At 44.1% G+C, this 19,484-nt stretch overlaps 1 protein-coding gene across 1 annotated transcript; it reads left to right on the top strand.

Moving 5' to 3' along the window:
• Positions 1–1,426: 1,426 nt before the first annotated feature.
• Positions 1,427–17,422, top strand: LOC147309012 (ectonucleotide pyrophosphatase/phosphodiesterase family member 7-like). Its single transcript, XM_086272236.1, has 6 exons — positions 1,427–1,716; positions 3,014–3,159; positions 3,277–3,909; positions 4,217–4,451; positions 16,311–16,431; positions 16,974–17,422. The coding sequence occupies exons 1-6, from the start codon at positions 1,458–1,460 to the stop codon at positions 17,071–17,073; spliced, it is 1,494 nt and encodes a 497-aa protein (XP_086128362.1). The 5' UTR covers positions 1,427–1,457; the 3' UTR covers positions 17,074–17,422.
• The last annotated feature ends 2,062 nt before the right edge of the window (positions 17,423–19,484 follow it).

The raw sequence follows: 19,484 nt of genomic DNA on the forward strand, positions 1-19,484 counted from the left end.
AGACCCACACGAGCATACAGAGGGGAGTAAGGACGTTAGCGTGCTGCCCAACTTTCGTCATGCACATATTTATTATTATATGATCCTAAGTTTTAGTGCATACACTCACAAAATGTTTAGTAACTTCAGACCCCTGCAACAAGCCCAGGTCCAGTTTACTTTTTCACTCGATATGTGATCCATTGTTGATCTGCACACAGCTGTTGCCACGAACGTCGCACTCGCTTATGTCACTGTCATGAGACATTCTCGCAAAAAAAAAATCATGGTTTTAGTAACGCAGTAACGCAGCGTTCCTACAGGAAAGTAACGGTAATCTAATTACCCTTTTTGCAATAGTAATCCCTCACTTTACTCATTACTTGAAAAAAGTAATCAGATTACAGTAACATGTTACAAGTAACGCGTTACTGCCCATCTCTGCCCAGGTTGATAGAGGGGCCCAGTCTGGATCACATTCCTGCATTTTGTAGGCTGGTTTTCCTACAAAACACAACAAACATTAGCCCGCAAAGCCACAGTGAACAAAGCAGCAAAGCAACGAATTCACTTCAAATCAATATAAGACTTATTTGTAACCTTCATCAACAATTATGATAAATTACATAATAACTACAACAGAAGACTGACCTTTGTGGAAATGCTTGGAGCAGACTAACCTGTGAGCTGGAGTGTTTTGGGACGTCTTCGAATGGCTGCAACCCAGGCCATCCGTGGCTCTGTTACTTCGGAAACATGACTTGAACAATTTCTCTTCCACGACGGAATCTGATAAATACCAATCTCTTTACCCGTCGGCTTCCCGTGGCTGTGATGCGACCGGCTATTGCAGTTAATAATACAACAGCTTCTTGCCTTTCTTTGTGTTTCTTTTTATCGCTGTGTGACTGTTTTCATGTGAAAGCCTGCGTGCGCTAGTACCGCTTGCCACTCGTACCTACAATCCTTTGTGGTTTTACCCCGGAAATGATGTCACATTTTCAATCTCTATTATGGGATGTTGTAGTGCTCATGAACATGAACTTTCTTCTTTGTTATGATGTGATATAATAATGAGGCAATTTAGCTGAGACCAATTAAGTTAATAAAATACAATTGAACATAATTCACATCAAAAATACAACCTTGGTGTGCATTTTGAAAGATACAAATCTCTCTTTGCTGTCTTCTCTTTGACCTCATCTCCCAACAATTCATGATATCTGAGGGGTTCTTCCTTCCCAGATAAAGTAATTGAAAGGCAATAACAGTGGATTAACCTGTAACTCATGATCAAATGATATGAGTTTAGATTTCAGTTTTTTATGGGTTGATAAGAGAGAGCATCTTGTCAGATCAGATTACATGTGATACTTATGTAACAGCAGTAACATAGGCGTCAACACTGGAAACAGCAATACTGTGAGTAGAGAAGCAGGTATGCTGACACAGCTCAGTGTAGCCTGAGATCCTTTGTGATGCTGCTGTGTTGCCTGACTGCCTTCTGCCTCGTAGGCAGCCTTTCCTGTGCTGCTGTCCCAATGCGGGACACTAGGAGAGCTCAGCCCACCAGGAACAAGCTGCTGCTCATATCCTTTGATGGTTTCCGCTGGAACTATGACCAAGATGTGGACACCCCTAACCTGGATAAGATGGCTAAGGATGGGGTGAAGGCACAATACGTCACACCGCCCTTCATCACCATTACCAACCCCACGCACTTCACTTTGCTCACAGGTATTTAAAAAGTCTTAACGTCTGGATAATATTATATTCTAGAGAGCTTAGATAAGTTGTTGCACCTTACTGGTACAAAAACAGAATTGTCCATGAACGGGTATAAACCAGTCCTCGTTTAGACCAACATTAAGCTGCAGCTGTCTGATGAAGCGCGCTGAGATCCAGCGTGGAGGCGACTCTTGATGTGATTTGAAACTATAAATAAATTGAATTGAAAAAGAGAATGATATTAGAGAGATATTAGTTATTCACTTAGGGCTGCATGGTGGTTAGCACTGTTCATGTGGGTTCTCTCGCTGGCTTCCTCCCAAAGTCCAAAGACATGCAGTTAGTGAGGTTAGGTTAATTGGGAACCCTAAATTGCCCATAGATGTGAATGGTTGTCTGTCTCTATGTGTTAGCCCTGCCACAGGCTGGTGACCTGCCCAGGGTGTACACCGCCTCTCACCCTAAGACAGCTGGGATAAAGAAGAAGAACTAGAAGGCTATGTGCAGCTTCATCAATAAAAAATAATAAGATATGCCTGACTGCAAAGATCACTGTGAATTCATTGGATTTATACAGACATCACTGATGTCTGATTAAGAATTAATCTAATAAATATTAGTTATATCGCAGTATTATTAAAGCAATGTTGTTTCACTATAAACTATCCCTACTTGTTTCATCTAGTGCATTAATAACATTCACACCATTGGTTTGAAGTGTACTTTATACTTTCTCCTGGATACTGAGGAGTAAAAGTTGTGCACATGTTTCCTTTCATAATTTGTGCTTCATTTTTCTAAATACGACTGTGGTTGTTGTTCAGATGTTACTAAAGTCTCTGTGTCTATTGAGCAGTGGCTGGACCACGGGTACACAACAAACCTGCTAGTACAAAGAGATGTAGATTTAGCTCAGGTCTGACCAACTGTCCACTGTAGTGGATGTGATGGTAGATGCACCTTTATTTCCAACGAGCTTCTTCAGCTGAGCCACAGTCATCCCTGCTCACAGTGGCAGACTGACTTATAGAAACAGAATTCAAACAAACACAAATAGAAACAGTCTTTTAAAAAGATGAAGCCAACGTGATCTACATCTGCTGCAAGACCATCCTTTCAGAAGTGTTTGTACATAAATCTGAGAACAAACACAAAGGATCATATTTTGATGTTAGTGGTTGATGCGTCTTATAATCTGGTGTGCCTTATGGTCCGAAAAATATGGTATATTACCGAAGGACTTTTAACATTTACCCTTACGTTCTCTTAACGCTCCTCATTAGTGTTTCTTTCTTCTGTCTGTCAGGACGCTATGTTGAGAATCACGGAGTAATCCATAACATGTGGTTCAACACTACTACTCAGGAGAAGAAGGGGTACTACATGACTCAGTTTGTTGATTCATACTGGGACAACGGCAGCTTACCCATCTGGATAACAGCACAGAGACAGGTTCTTTAGATTTGTCTGTACCGTACCTCAATGATTTAAAGTTCCTGTGTCATGAAGCTGTTTCCCTTGTTTTAATGTAGTTTAATGTCCTTCCTCATCTCCTACATCTCCTTCCAGGGTCTCAAAGCAGGATCTCTACATTTCCCTGGCACAGCAGCCACCTACAAAGGGGAGACTGTCAGGGTGAGGGAAGTGGAACCACGTTTATATGATTATTCTAATGAAACAGAGTGGAGGCTGAACATCGACAAAGTGATTGGAGAGTGGTTCCACCAACAGGACCTGGACTTTGTCTCTTTGTATTTTGGAGAACCAGATGGGACTGGGCACCGATATGGACCAGATTCCCCAGAACGCCGGGAAATGGTTCAACAAGTGGATCGTACTGTGGGCTACATCAGGGATAAAATCCAAAATCATGGCCTTACTGACCGACTCAACGTTATTATCACTGCTGACCATGGGATGACTACTGTTCTACGGGGTGCACAGGTTGAAGAGATCATCCTCTATAAGATTCCTGGTTTCAACTTCAGTGATATCCAGTTCCATCTGGTGGACTATGGACCTGTTGGGATGCTGCTTCCTAAGGATGGGATGCTTGAGAAGGTCTACAGTGCCCTCAAAGGAAGTCACCCACATCTTCATGTGTATAAAAAGGAAGAGATGCCAGCGTGGCTGCACTATAGTAAACATGCTCGACTCCTTCCCATCATCCTTTTTGCTGATCCAGGATACGTAATCAATGGGGTGAGAGAATGCATGCCCATCTACTTTCTGAAAATGTGACTCTTTAGCATGTGGCTACAACCCAACACTGTCCCTAGTCAGATCACCCAAGACTTAGTGGATAATAAGAGGTAAACTCCTGCCATGCTCTTAGTATCTCTGAAACCTTGAGGATAACATCAACTACCCTTTTGCACAGCATGATGTGGTCCTACTGAGTAAAACTTCAAATCATAACTCAGGGAAACAAAAATGATCAAATGTATAGTTACATATACTTACTCTTTTCCACAACTCATGGTTTTCTCTGTTTTCTCTCAACTTCTAGTTCTTCCCTGTGCAGTTCAACAAAGGAGAGCATGGCTTTGACAATCAAGTGATGGACATGAAGCCTTTCTTCAGGGCAGTTGGGCCTGATTTCCAGAAGGATTTAGTGGTTGGGCCCTTTGAGACTGTTAATGTGTACCCACTCATGTGCCATTTACTAGGAATAAACCCAGAGATCAATGATGGACACCTCGACAATACCAAGCAAATGCTGCTCCCCAAGAAAAACACAGAAGGTAACAACAGCACTGGCAAATTTTGTGCTATAGAGATAAAAGATAAAGCCCCATTTTTAAATGGTAACTGGACTGACTTACACAGCATCAAACTACTGGGACCAATCCCGATCCCTAGCTATGACTGCTTGTTGGTGTAGGTGATTTTAGGTGTAGAGTATTTCTTTTATTTGTACAAACTAAACACATAAGTAGCACCTCGGATACATAAACACCATTTTTGGTGCTAAAAAATATCTTTTTTCTCAGTCTTGCTTTTTGCACAGATTTTATTTGTATGGAATGTTGTGGAAGTTTTCCATTAAATAAAGCCTGCATACATACGGTGAGCGGCAGCTAACATTCTTTAATCAAAACAAAGAACAGAAAACCAAGCTTGGTGGAGAGCCTGCATGACCGCGGGGCAGACGGTCAGCAGAGTCTCCCTGAGCCTAGCATGGCTCTCAGTTAAAAACCTTCTTCAGGAACAAAAAGCAGTGCACCGCTGTTTCACACCTTAAGGTTCACACTCCCTTGCTGCCTCCCAGAGTCCTCGAAGAGACAAAAGATTCTTCCTGTGGAGTTCTGCTTCCCCCCAACTTCCTTACCAGACTCCCACCATCTGTGTAACTGCATGAGTGTGAGACATGCTAAAATCCAGTGGCACCAAGGCATTATACAATAACATAATATGAATAATACATAAATATAAGAAATTCTTATACAAGCTGTAACCCATATCAACTACTGCCTGTCACATGACCCACGTCAGCTGATTTGAGGTCCCTCTTCTGATTGGCTCCTTTCACGTCGCAGCAACTCTGAAAACCGGCTGTGGAGGGATACTTCCAGGTTCGACTCCTGCTGTGGCTGTGAGCTTATGGCATTTAGAGCGGTATTGGAAAACAAAGCGTTTTCTCTCCTCAATTCATCTTTAAACTTTAAACTCAGCGGTCAGGTTTTTTTTCCCCTTTGAATTGATCTTCTTCATATTGAAGTGGCGAGCCGGTAGGACCATTCTTTGTTTTCCCCTCTTTTCCCCCACTTAGCCGTCTTTGGATTACGGACATATTTCCCATTGTATGAAGCTGGACCCTAAGGAGGAATACCTTAAAAGTGAACTTTAAAAAGAAAAGGACCAAAAAAAAAGGACTCTTAGCAAAAGGACTCTTGCACAGAAAAATCACAGCATTGATTTATTATTTAATTGTGGACATTTACATTGTGTGTTGTGTTAATTATTTTGTTCCATTTCCCCTTTCCCCTATTTATTCAATATATTTTTGGTACAAGACATTGCAGTTTTTGGTCTCATCATTCACACCATCTAGGCTCCATAAAGAACTATTTCTTCTGCGCGTCAGTCAGTAAATTCATCCATTGCCATAAACTAGTCCTTTAATAACTTAGCGTTACACGTGGCGAGCCAGCCAGGAGCCTGATGGGTGAATGAGGGGTTTTTTTGGGGGGTTTTTTGTGTTATTTGATGTAATTTGATATTCGGTAATTTCTGTGGTTTTGATAAGGTCCGCGACAAGAAAAAATGAAGTTTATTCAGGAAAGTGGGGCCAATGTTGCACATTCTGTCATTGTTTCTGGTGCCACAAACACTGAGAAAGATGAGGAAATTCTTGATTATTTGAAACAATACGGTCGTATAAAAACGGTTATTTTCGTGGATGACGCAAATAGTGTTTTTTACAAAAACCTGATCGTTGAATATTGTGATAGTTCTGCGATAACTACTCTTAATACGTTTTTCCCATATACTCATCTGTCAAAGAATCACTCGGCTTTGACTTTTTGCGTAAGATCGCTTGCCGCAGAATGCACAGCCACAGGAGGAGTCAGGACCCCTGCAGATTACCTCGGCGAGCTCAAGCAACTTGCACGCCGCAGCGGCAGGGATTTTCCAGATATTCTGCGGGAAATGATGGGACAAATCAGTGAGCATCTGGAAGGAATCGAACAAGACAGTGACTTAGAGGGAGCCTCAGTCCAAATTGTGGAGCCTGCATCATCTCTGCCTGGCCAGCAGGGGTCGTTGTCTGGACACTCCGCAATCCCTGAGACGGCTACCAGCAATCCCTCACCTGACCAACAGGGGTCACTGCCACATCCACAAAGATTTTCACTGTCACAGACTGAAATGAACCCCCCGGAAATACAAAAGGTAGTGGTGGAGCATGTTGTAAAAGCAGACACCGTATCTGCATTCAGACTTCGTCCTTTCTCTGGGAAGATCCCCAAACCAGCTAACGAAACAGATTATGAGACCTGGAGATCTCACATTGAACTGCTGTTAGCAGATCCAAATTTGGCACCTCTACAGATTACTCGTCGCATCCTTGAAAGTTTGCTACCTCCGGCAGCAGATGTTGTGAAAGGGCTGGGCTCAAACACAATTCCATCCATCTATTTAAAAGTGTTGGATTCTGCTTTTGCTTTAGTACAAGATGGTGAAGAGTTGTTTGCTCAATTCCTGAATACGTTACAGGATCCGGGTGAGAAACCCTCTGCTTTTTTGCAACGTTTACAACTCACATTAAACACTGTGATGAAAAGAGGTGGTAACTTGTCTTCAGACTTCAACAAACATTTACTCAAGCAGTTTTGTCGAGGATGCTGGGATAGCGATATCCTAAACAAACTACAGTTGGAGAACTTGAGGAGCGATCCCCCATATTTTGCAGAGCTCCTCCTACTGCTTCGAACTGAGGAGGGTAGACAGCTGGCCAAGGAGAATCTCATGAAGAAGCACCTAACTGCATCCAAGCCTCGTGCCGCTGTTCATTCCCAGAGCACATGTGCTTGTAGCCATTCAGACACCAAGGCTATTAATGAGCTGAAGCAACAGATGCAGAAACTGCAGAGTCAAATGGCTGCTCTTCTCTCACAGAAATCTCAATTCTCCAAGCCAGCACCACCTCAACTCAGATCAGCACAACCAAGACCCAGCAGCAGTGCAACCAGTTCCCGGCCTAGAGCAGGCTACTGCTTTAAATGTGGAGAGGATGGGCACATGTCAGCAGGATGCGCCAACCCTCCGAACCCGACACTGGTTCTGAAAAAGAAGAAACAACTTGAAAAAAGACAGCAGGCTTGGGACAGCAATAACAAATCGTCAAACTAGAGGCAGTCTCTGTGGAGGGACAGACGGAGGCTGCAATCGACCCATGTCCCAGTTACAAGCAGGATGGACGTTCCATCACATTGCCTAAAGGACTCATTGGAACCAGAAGCACAGCACAGGTCACGATTGGAGGAACTGTATTCAACTGCCTGTTAGACACTGGGTCTCAGGTAACCACCATCTCTCACTCCTTCCACCATGATTATCTTTCTGACCATGAGATACAACCTCTGAAAAATCTACTGGAAATAGAAGGAGCAAATGGCCAAGCTGTTCCATACCTTGGTTATGTGGAGCTGAATGTCACTTTCCCTCCTGACTTCTTGGGTTCCACCACAGCTGTTGACACACTTGCCCTGGTAGTTCCTGATGTCCAATCAGCTCAACAGCCGTCAATACTGATTGGTACAAACACTCTGGACTTGGCATATGAGAGAGCATTCTCAGACCAACAACCCTCCATTCCAGCCCCACATGGATACAGAACGGTGCTGAAAATCCTTGAGCAACGATACAGACTGGCCAACAGTAACCATCATGGAATCATCAAGCTGCACACTGACGGACCACAGACCATCCCAGCTGGAAAAACTGTTGCCTTGGAGGGGTTAATTTGCGGACGCTGCCTCCAGGCCGAGAAGGCTGTGTTGGTGGAACATCCAACTTCGTCGCCTCTGCCAGGTGGCTTAATGGTCCCGTCTTGTGTCATGGATTTCCCTTCTCACCAGCCATACCACTTACCTGTGGTAATCTGCAACCAGTCTGATCATGACGTAACCCTCCCAGCCAAAGCCATCATTGCGGAGATCAGTGCCATTCAGTCTATTCAGTGTCAGGAAAGGAGTCATGACAGTATGCCTCCTAACCCTGTGACCTCTGGGTTCAACTTCAACTTTGGTAACTCCCCCTTAACACCGGAATGGAAGAGTCGTATTACTGAGAAGTTAAACGCCCTCCATGATGTCTTTGCAAAACACGACCTTGACTTTGGGAAAACCGACAAAGTGAAACATCAGATAAAGCTCTCTGACCCTACTCCCTTCAAACAGCGCCCAAGACCAATCCATCCTCAAGATTTGGATGCTGTGCGCCAACACCTGAAGGAGCTGGTTGACTCTGGGGTCATCAGAGAGTCAGAGTCACCTTTTGCATCACCCATTGTCGTGGTGCGAAAGAAGAATGGGAGTGTGCGGCTCTGCATTGATTACCGGAAACTAAATCTGCAGACCATCAAAGATGCATATGCATTGCCAAAGTTGGAGGATACTTTTACAGCTCTCTCTGGATCAGAATGGTTTTCAGTCCTTGACCTTAAATCTGGTTATTATCAGATTGAAATGGAGGAGGAAGACAAGAGCAAAACAGCATTTGTATGTCCACTTGGATTCTATGAGTTCAACAGAATGCCCCAAGGAGTCACGAACGCACCCAGTACCTTCCAGCGACTAATGGAAAAGTGCATGGGAGAAATGAACTTGAAAGACGTCTTGGTCTTCATTGACGACTTGATTATTTTTGCACCAACACTTGAAGAGCATGAGAGGAGACTACTGAAAGTCCTTCACCGTTTGAAGGAATTTGGACTCAAGCTCTCAGTTGAAAAGTGCATGTTTTTCCAGAAATCCGTTAAATACCTGGGGCATGTTGTGTCAAAGGATGGTGTGCAGACAGATCCAGATAAAATCGAGACACTTAAGTCCTGGCCGGTTCCAAAGAATCTTAAAGAACTTCGCTCTTTCCTGGGTTTCGCAGGATATTACCGTAGGTTCATCCAAGGCTACTCCAACATCGTTAAACCTTTGCATGACCTTACTGCTGGATATCCTCCATCACAGCGGAAACTCAGAGCCACCTTCAAGCGAGAGCAATATTTGGATCCTAAGGAACCACTTGCCAGTCGCTGGACTCCTGCATGTCAACAAGCCTTTGACACCATTATCAAAAAACTCACGACGGCACCAGTACTTGCTTTCGCCGATCCCCAGAAGCCTTACCTTCTCCATACAGATGCTAGTTCTACCGGGCTAGGAGCTATTCTGTACCAGGAGCAACAAGGACAAAACCAGGTGATTGCCTATGCAAGTCGTGGTCTGTCGAGGAGTGAGTCAAAATATCCAGCTCACAAACTGGAGTTTCTGGCTCTCAAGTGGGCTGTGACGGAGAAGTTTCATGACTACCTCTACGGCACCAACTTCACTGTCATTACTGACAGCAACCCACTCACCTATCTACTTACCTCTGCTAAATTAGATGCCACCAGTTACCGTTGGCTCTCTGCTCTTTCCACATTTTCATTCAAAATCATGTACAGATCTGGTAGGCAAAATCCAGATGCTGATGCTCTCTCTCGCAGGCCACATGGAGAACTCTCCAATGACCAGATGTCCCAAAAGGAGAGGGAGAGAATTCTCCGATTTGCCCAACATCATCTGGATCAGTCTTCCTCAATTTCCATCGATCAACGCACAGTCAAGGCCCTTTGTGACCGGCAGCTCGTTTATAGTATGGCTGAAAAGATGTCCACCACCGCACTCATCCAGTCACTAACTGCCCATGCCGACAGTTTGCCTGACAGCTTCATCAACGACACTCAGTTTGCACCTCCTGTTGTTCCTCAGCTGACAAATGCTGAAATCGCTGAGAGACAGAGGGAAGACCAGACCCTGAGGCATGTCATATTGCTGCTAGAGACTGGGGAAAGCCCACCTCCCGTCTTGCGGGATGAACTCCCAGAACTGCCCCTTCTACTCCGAGACCAACATCGTTTGGAGCTCCAAAACGCCATTCTCGTGAGGAGGAGGCAAGTTGGGGACCAGCTCTATCACCAGTTAGTGTTACCTCAGAAATCTCGGGCTGAAGTACTGTCAGAACTGCATGACAAGATGGGTCATTTGGGCATCGAACGTACTCTTGACCTCGTACGTCGAAGATTCTACTGGCCGAAAATGGCCAATGATGTGTGGAATAAAGTGAAGACATGTGAGAGATGCACCAAACGAAAAGCCTTACCTGAAAGAGCGGCACCCCTGGTGAACATTCGAAGTTATCGACCTCTGGAACTGGTTTGCATGGACTTTTTATCACTGGAACCCGACAGGAGCAGAACCAAAGACATCCTGGTAATAACAGATCACTTTACCAAGTACGCTGTCGCTGCCCCCACGCCAAACCAAAAAGCAAAGACTGTCGCCAAATGTCTCTGGGACAATTTTCTGGTTCATTATGGTATCCCAGAAAAGCTCCATAGTGACCAAGGACCAGACTTTGAGTCACGCACAATAAAAGAACTCTGCAAAATGGCTGGAATTCACAAAATAAGAACTACACCATACCATCCACGAGGAAATCCAGTCGAGCGCTTTAACAGAACACTCCTGAATATGCTTGGAACACTCACCACAGAAGAGAAAACTCACTGGAAAGATTTTGTTAAGCCCTTGGTCCACGCATACAACTGCACCCGGAGTGATGTTACTGGCTACTCACCCTATGAGCTCATGTTTGGTCGACAACCTCGCCTCCCGATTGACCTGGTCTTTGGACTTCCTGTGGACGGCAATCAACCCACTCATTCGCAATATGTCCAGAACCTGAAGTCAAATCTAGAAAAGAGCTACAAAATTGCCATTGGCAATGCGGAGAAGCTCATGGAAAGAAACAAGAGCCGTTTCGACCAACATATCAGCCCCTCTGAACTGGACGTTGGTGACAGGGTGCTGGTACGTAACGTGAAACTCCGAGGCAAACACAAAATTGCAGACAAATGGGAACCAGACATCTATGTGGTGGTAAAAAGAGCAGAAAATCTTCCAGTGTACACTGTCCGACCAGAGAACAAATCCAAACCGATTCGTACTCTACACAGAGATCTCCTATTACCATGTGGATTTTTGCCGCATTCCACTAGAACCAACCGAACAACTGTAAAACCAACCGGGAAGCAGTTATTCAACCTTTCTGATGAGGACTGTGCACAACCTCAGTCAGACGATGAGGATGAAATGATACCGCATCAATGGTATGATCCTGTCTCAGAGCCTCTGCGATTCACCACTGTCCACAATCTGCCAGAACCGGCATCCGCCGTTCCAGCCACTGAACCTTTACCATCTGATACACCAGTCTGTGAACCTGCTACGCTCCCTTTGCCTTCTCTTGAGCCAGCAGAGAGCGACACCCCTGACTCAGAAACCCCCGTCAAGGAGGAAGCTCCTGATACTGTGGAATCAGAGGACAGTCTGTCCTCTGCTGAACCTACCAATGTTGAATTGCCGACTGAGTCCAGTATGTCCTCTGCTGCTGATCTACCATCTAACTCTGACACCTCCAGCTCTGAACTAGAACCTCTGAGAACATCAACTCGGACCAGGAAACCTCCGGACCGGTTACAATACTCTACGCTTGGTCAGCCCATCTTGAAGAGTATTCAGGCACTCGTCCATGGCTTAACCACTGCCTTTACTCATGCACTGGAGGATGAAGAGGACCATCTGCTTACTGCCACTGAACAACCTGTCATCCGGACCCAACCACCATGTACATGAGATCGAGGGGGGAACCTGTAACCCATATCAACTACTGCCTGTCACATGACCCACGTCAGCTGATTTGAGGTCCCTCTTCTGATTGGCTCCTTTCACGTCGCAGCAACTCTGAAAACCGGCTGTGGAGGGATACTTCCGGGTTCGACTCCTGCTGTGGCTGTGAGCTTATGGCATTTAGAGCGGTATTGGAAAACAAAGCGTTTTCTCTCCTCAATTCATCTTTAAACTTTAAACTCAGCGGTCAGGTTTTTTTTCCCCTTTGAATTGATCTTCTTCATATTGAAGTGGCGAGCCGGTAGGACCATTCTTTGTTTTCCCCTCTTTTCCCCCACTTAGCCGTCTTTGGATTACGGACATATTTCCCATTGTATGAAGCTGGACCCTAAGGAGGAATACCTTAAAAGTGAACTTTAAAAAGAAAAGGACCAAAGAAAAGGACTCTTAGCAAAAGGACTCTTGCACAGAAAAATCACAGCATTGATTTATTATTTAATTGTGGACATTTACGTTGTGTGTTGTGTTAATTATTTTGTTCCCTTTCCCCTATTTATTCAATATATTTTTGGTACAAGACATTGCAGTTTTTGGTCTCATCATTCACACCATCTAGGCTCCATAAAGAACTATTTCTTCTGCGCGTCAGTCAGTAAATTCATCCATTGACATAAACTAGTCCTTTAATAACTTAGCGTTACACCAAATCACAACAACAGTTGTTTTATTAATGTAATTTAAGGACTCTACAACAATACACAAAAAAATCAAAACATAGAAAACCACAGCAATCATATGACCCTTCTACCCACATATCAAGCAGGTCTGGCCCGGATCTGGTATCAAGCCGGCACTGCTGGCTGACTTCTGGCATGATAAGCCGTATGTCATCCAGATGTGGGCCAGCCCTGGCGTAGATGGCACTGTTTATGTGATGGCATGCCACATCTGGCTCGATTGTGGTTTGGTGCATGTGGCCCAGGCTCATACAAAACAGGTCTTCCCTGAGTCCGGCATCAAGCTGGTACTTCTGACTGACTGGTGTCATGGCAGAGTGTATGTCAACCAGATGTGGGCCAGGTCTGGCAATGATGGCACTGTTTATGTTCCTCTTTTCCCATTTTAGTTAGAAGACCCAAATGCCATGTTGCAATACTATACTGCTATGGTAGCCAACGTTTCAAATGCAGGTTTGACAGGTTCATGAGTGTACACTTTATCCAAAACCTAGTGAGGGTTTACTCATGTTTGCCAGTGGGTGGCTGTAGCTCAGGAGGTAGAGCAGGTCACCAACTGATTGGAAGGTTAGTGGTTTGATCCCTGGCTCCTCCAGTCTGCATGTCAATAGTGTGAATGTAGTTAGGAAGCACCCAGTTTAGAGAAAATGGGTCAATGTGTAATGAGTACTTTGAGTAATCTGGGAGAGTAGAAAAGTGCTATATAAGAATCAGTCCATTCACTGAACAGAGTTTAGTCATGTTGCTTTTGCACTATTATGTTCCAGCACATGTTGTTATTACATGGCTTGATTAAGCTACACATTAGGCTGACATCTGGGGCCAGAGCTGAAACTGTTCTGGGCCAGCAGTGTGTCTGCAACTGGCTCATGGCTGCACACAACTTACACATGGCCCACATACAGCAAAGAATGACAGCCCTTTGGTGGCCCAGATCGGGTTTGCCAGAGGTAATCCGCACATGGGCCAACACAGGACCACCAGTGTGTCTGCAACTGGCCTTGTGCTGGCCCATGTGTGGGCCACATCTGGCAAACCTGATCTGGGCCACCAAAGGGCCATCATTCTTTGCGGTATGTGGGCCATGTGTAAGTACATTGTGTGGGCCATACCAATTTTGCTATGTGGGTATGAGCAAGTGCTTTGGCGACAGTGGGAAGGAAAAACTTTTAACAGGAAGAAACCTCCAGCAGAACCAGGCTCAGGGACAGGCGGGGCTATCTGCTGTGACCCGTTAAGGTTAGGTGAGGAAGACAGGACAAAGACACACTGTGGAAGAGAATCACTAATAATTTAGTGCAGTCAGGTGTATAAACACATAGTGATTGAGAAAGGTGACTGAAGAAGAAACACCCAGTGCATCATGGGAATCCCCAGCAGTCTACACCTATTGCAGCATAGCTAAGGGAGGATTCAGGGTCACCTGGTCCAGCCCTAACTATATGCTTTAGCAAAAAGGAAAGTTTGAAGTCTAATCTTGAAAGTAGAGATAGTGTCTGTCTCCTGAATCCAAACTGGAAGCTGGTTCCACAGAAGAGGGGCCTGAAAACTGAAGGCTCTGCCTCCCATTCTACTTTTAAATACTCTAGGAACAACAAGTAGGCCTGCAGAGCGAGAGCGAAGTGCTCTAATAGGGTGATATGGTACTACAAGGTCATTAAGATAAGATGGGGCCTGATTATTTAAGACCTTGTATGTGAGGAGCAGGATTTTGAGTTCTGGATTTAACAGGAAGCCAAAACAGGAGAAATCTGCTCTCTCTTTCTAGTCCCTGTCAGGACTCTTGCTGCAGCATTTTGGATTAGCTGAAGGCTTTTCAGGGAGTTCTTAGGACTTCCTGATAATAATGAATTACAGTCGTCCAGCCTGGAACTAATAAATGCATGAACTAGTTCTTCAGCGTCACTCTGAGACAGGATATTTCTAACTTTAGAGATGTTGCACAAATGGAAGAAAGCAGTCTTACATATTTGTTTAATATGTGCGTTGAAGGACATGTCCTGGTCAAAAATGACTCCAAGGTTCCTCACAGCGTTACTGGGGGCCAAGGTAATGCCATCCAGAGTAAGAATCTGCTTAGATACCATATTTCTAAGATTTTCAGGGCCGAGTACAATAACCTCAGTTTGATCTGAATTAAGAAGCAGAAAGTTAGCGGCCATCCAGGTCTTTATGTCTTTAAGACATTCCTGCAGTTTAACTCATTGGTGTGTGTTATCTGGCTTCATGGACAGATAGAGCTGGGTGTCATCTGCATAGCAGTGTAAATGTATGCTATGTCTTCTAATGGTGCTGCCTAAGGGAAGCATGTATAATGTAAACAGAATTGGTCCTAGCACTGAACCCTGTGGAACTCCATAATTACCTCAGTGTGTGAAGAGGACTCTCCATTTACATGCTAACATAACTGAGTGCAACTGACTAATACACAGAGCAGTGAAAAGTATTTTCTCTTCCAAATTTCTTATTTTTTTAAATAAAAAGAACCAGAGTAAATACAAATGCAATTTTTACAGTTTTAAATGATAATTTATTCTCCATGAATCACTACCGTACTGTGGTAAATGGGCTTGCGCTCCTGTAGGCTCACCAAAGGCACGAGGCCCCGTAGGGAGCAGCTACAGAGAAGAGAAAGTGTACTTTATTGGTCCCCGTGGGGAAAATCCCTCTCTGCATTTGACCCATTCACTCAGTGAAGCAGTGGGCAGCCATTGGGCGCCCGGGGAGCAGTGTGTAGGAACGGTACCTTGCTCAGGGGTACCTCAGGGTAGCTGTTCAGGGGAATCGAACCCCCGACCTTCCGATCATGGGGCCGCCACTCTACCTACTGAGCTATCCCCTACAATGTGTGTTGGACAGCAGTCATGGGCAGAGGCCCTGGCAGCTATGGAGGTAGTCTACTGGGACATGGAACATCACCTCTCTGGTGCAGAAAGAGCCTAAGCTAGTGCGTGAGGTTGAGCGACACCAGCTAGTCGGGCTCACTTCAACGCACAGCTTGGGCTCTTCAACAGCATTCTGAGAAAGGCTAGGGTCGTTGAGTCTGAATGGAACCAGATGGTGGAAACCTGAGGTGAAGGGATGATGATAACTTTAAATCATGTCCACTGATAAAAAGACAACTGACATTTTTGAGTTGAAATGACAGAAAACACACTGCAGCTTGTTCTTAGTTGAGGTAGATGATGATATCTAAATCTACATAATAATTATCACTTTGTTATCACCTCACAGATGGAGTGTCACAGTGTAACACAGATGCAGTGCCATTCCCAGTCAGTAAATATAAATGTCATTACTGTTGTTACTACAGAATGGGGGAAGTTTTATATTCCCAAACAAATCCCTTAATCCTGCCTTCTCTGCTCAGATAAGAGCACCAACCTTTTCAGATATGTGTGAGTGTCTTTGTGTAGCTTTGTCTCTCTGTCTTTTGCGTCGTAACTATTCATGCTTTTCTGTCTGTCTGCAGATTATGAGGTAAATCGTCATCATCAGGCTTTCATTGGCTTATCAGCAGTGGCTGGGTTTCTGGTTCTGATTTTTATAGTGGGAACTTCTTATACTTGGTGTTTAAGGAGAAAAGCAAATAGGTAAAGTACTATAATCATGTAATCATGGATACATCTATCAGTGTGCTTGTTGCCAAATCAATACATAAATACAATTCACATATTAAGGTCAAAACTTTAAAGCAAAGGAAACCCAAGAATTCCCCTTTAAGCAAGCAATAGTAAGGTTGGGTTTGGGGAAACCTGCAGTCAGCTGAGACTGAAAACAAAGTCCAGATGAACAGAATCAACCTTCTGGGATTTACTTACCTGGATGACTGAGCGAGCATCAAGACACCTCTCCTTTTAGTTTCTCTCAGTACTCTTTCTGTAACATTTTGGGTCAAATAAAGGTTTTCAGAGAGTAAAGAAATGACAATACTCCAGCCTAAAAGAAAGACATACATAAGAGTCACCAAGGTAACTCTGAACTTGTGATTGGAATGTGGAGATATTCTGAAGCAATAAAACAGTGAACATAAATCCTGTTAAAGTGCAAATATTTCACTGTTAATTTTGTAACAAAGCTGATGCTGCATCCTGCTATCTGACACATTCTTTTTATTTTTGTCCTCTCTTCTCAGATCCAAACCAAAGCATGCTGCTCCTGCTCGTGGTGCTGCTGCTGCTGCTGCTGATGATGATGATGATGAAAAGGCTGACAAAATGCAAACTGTCTTTTAAAAATTTGTTTTACATAATAATCTAGTTTGAGAAATCCTCTATTGTTTAATACAAATGTGAAAGTACAGCACAGAAGCACTTCTTAATCAAAAATAATAATAATTCATGAATCACAGCAGTTCGGTGATTTTGTTTGTTCTCCATTTTTGATTGTAACTCTGATCATTTGTGAACATACTTAAATATACTATGAAAATGTTTCCTTCCATCTGTCCACATTCTCCCACTTATCCAATTCAGAGTTGCAACCCCTACAACCCCAACCCCACTATACAGGGAGTGCAGAATTATTAGGCAAGTTGTATTTTTGAGGAATAATTTTATTATTGAACAACAACCATGTTCTCAATGAACCCAAAAAACTCATTAATATCAAAGCTGAATGTTTTTGGAAGTAGTTTTTAGTTTGTTTTTAGTTTTAGCTATTTTAGGGGGATATCTGTGTGTGCAGGTGACTATTACTGTGCATAATTATTAGGCAACTTAACAAAAAACAAATATATACCCATTTCAATTATTTATTTTTACCAGTGAAACCAATATAACATCTCCACATTCACAAATATACATTTCTGACATTCAAAAACAAAACAAAAACAAATCAGCGACCAATATAGCCACCTTTCTTTGCAAGGACACTCAAAAGCCTGCCATCCATGGATTCTGTCAGTGTTTTGATCTGTTCACCATCAACATTGCGTGCAGCAGCAACCACAGCCTCCCAGACACTGTTCAGAGAGGTGTACTGTTTTCCCTCCTTGTAAATCTCACATTTGATGATGGACCACAGGTTCTCAATGGGGTTCAGATCAGGTGAACAAGGAGGCCATGTCATTAGTTTTTCTTCTTTTATACCCTTTCTTGCAGCCACGCTGTGGAGTACTTGGACGCGTGTGATGGAGCATTGTCCTGCATGATAATCATGTTTTTCTTGAAGGATGCAGACTTCTTCCTGTACCACTGCTTGAAGAAGGTGTCTTCCAGAAACTGGCAGTAGGACTGGGAGTTGAGCTTGACTCCATCCTCAACCCGAAAAGGCCCCACAAGCTCATCTTTGATGATACCAGCCCAAACCAGTACTCCACCTCCACCTTGCTGGCGTCTGAGTGGGACTGGAGCTCTCTGCCCTTTACCAATCCAGCCACGGGCCCATCCATCTGGCCCATCAAGACTCACTCTCATTTCATCAGTCCATAAAACCTTAGAAAAACCAGTCTTGAGATATTTCTTGGCCCAGTCTTGACGTTTCAGCTTGTGTGTCTTGTTCAGTGGTGGTCGTCTTTCAGCCTTTCTTACCTTGGCCATGTCTCTGAGTATTGCACACCTTGTGCTTTTGGGCACTCCAGTGATGTTGCAGCTCTGAAATATGGCCAAACTGGTGGCAAGTGGCATCTTGGCAGCTGCACGCTTGACTTTTCTCAGTTCATGGGCAGTTATTTTGCGCCTTGGTTTTTCCACACGCTTCTTGCGACCCTGTTGACTATTTTGAATGAAACGCTTGATTGTTCGATGATCACGCTTCAGAAGCTTTGCAATTTTGAGATTGCTGCATCCCTCTGCAAGATATCTCACTACTTTTGACTTTTCTGAGCCTGTCAAGTCCTTCTTTTGACCCATTTTGCCAAAGGAAAGGAAGTTGCCTAATAATTATGCACACCTGATATAGGGTGTTGATGTCATTAGACCACACCCCTTCTCATTACACAGATGCACATCACCTAATATGCTTAATTGGTAGTAGGCTTTCGAGCCTATACAGCTTGGAGTAAGACAACATGCATGAAGAGGATGATGTGGACAAAATACTCATTTGCCTAATAATTCTGCACTCCCTGTAGTAATGGCAGCAACATGACTCATAAAAAATAGTTTCCCACTGTGAGGCATCCCATCTTCTTTTAACAGCAGCCAGTAAACATCTGGGAACAGAGGAGAGCAGCTGCTGGGCTTTAGAGAGAGGACTGTTGTCCCTTTCTTCCCTGACAGCGGTTTCTCACTGCTTTGCCGTATTTTTCATTTCATGATGTATCAGATGTTTCGGGTTAGTCAAAGGTCTGGACTGCAGGCAGTTCAACACCTGCACTCTTCTATGAAGCTGTGCTGCTGGAATAGCTGCAGTATGTGGTTTAGTATTGTCCTGCTGAAATATGCAGGTCTCTCCTGAAAAATACGTCCTCTGTTGCTCTTAAACCTGTATACACCTTCCTGCATTGATGGCCTCTCCAGATGTGCCAGCTGCTGATTCAATGAAGGCTGAGTGCTGGTAACAAAGCAGACTCTTCCTCCCGTCTTTAGTCCAAACATGTCGTTTTGGCTGACCTCAGAACAGTTTCCCACTTTGCCTCAGTCCATTTTAAATGAGCGTTGGTCCAGAGAGGACAGCAGAGTGTCTGCATCGTGTTCACATGTGT

The sequence above is a fragment of the Aulonocara sp. 'chitande type north' Nkhata Bay genome, linkage group LG18 (assembly GCF_057382095.1).
Source record: "Aulonocara sp. 'chitande type north' Nkhata Bay isolate Kocher_YH1m ecotype deep benthic linkage group LG18, A_spYH_male_GT1.1, whole genome shotgun sequence".
NCBI lineage: Eukaryota > Metazoa > Chordata > Actinopteri > Cichliformes > Cichlidae > Aulonocara > Aulonocara sp. 'chitande type north' Nkhata Bay.

Excerpts from the sequence above, each read along its gene's own strand:
- LOC147309012 (XM_086272236.1), top strand. The coding sequence starts at position 1,458 with ATGCTGCTGTGTTGCCTGACTGCCTTCTGCCTCGTAGGCAGCCTTTCC. Across the intron at positions 3,910-4,216 it reads CAGGATACGTAATCAATGGG|TTCTTCCCTGTGCAGTTCAA; the intron begins GTGAGAGAATGC and ends CTCAACTTCTAG. Across the intron at positions 4,452-16,310 it reads CCCCAAGAAAAACACAGAAG|ATTATGAGGTAAATCGTCAT; the intron begins GTAACAACAGCA and ends GTCTGTCTGCAG.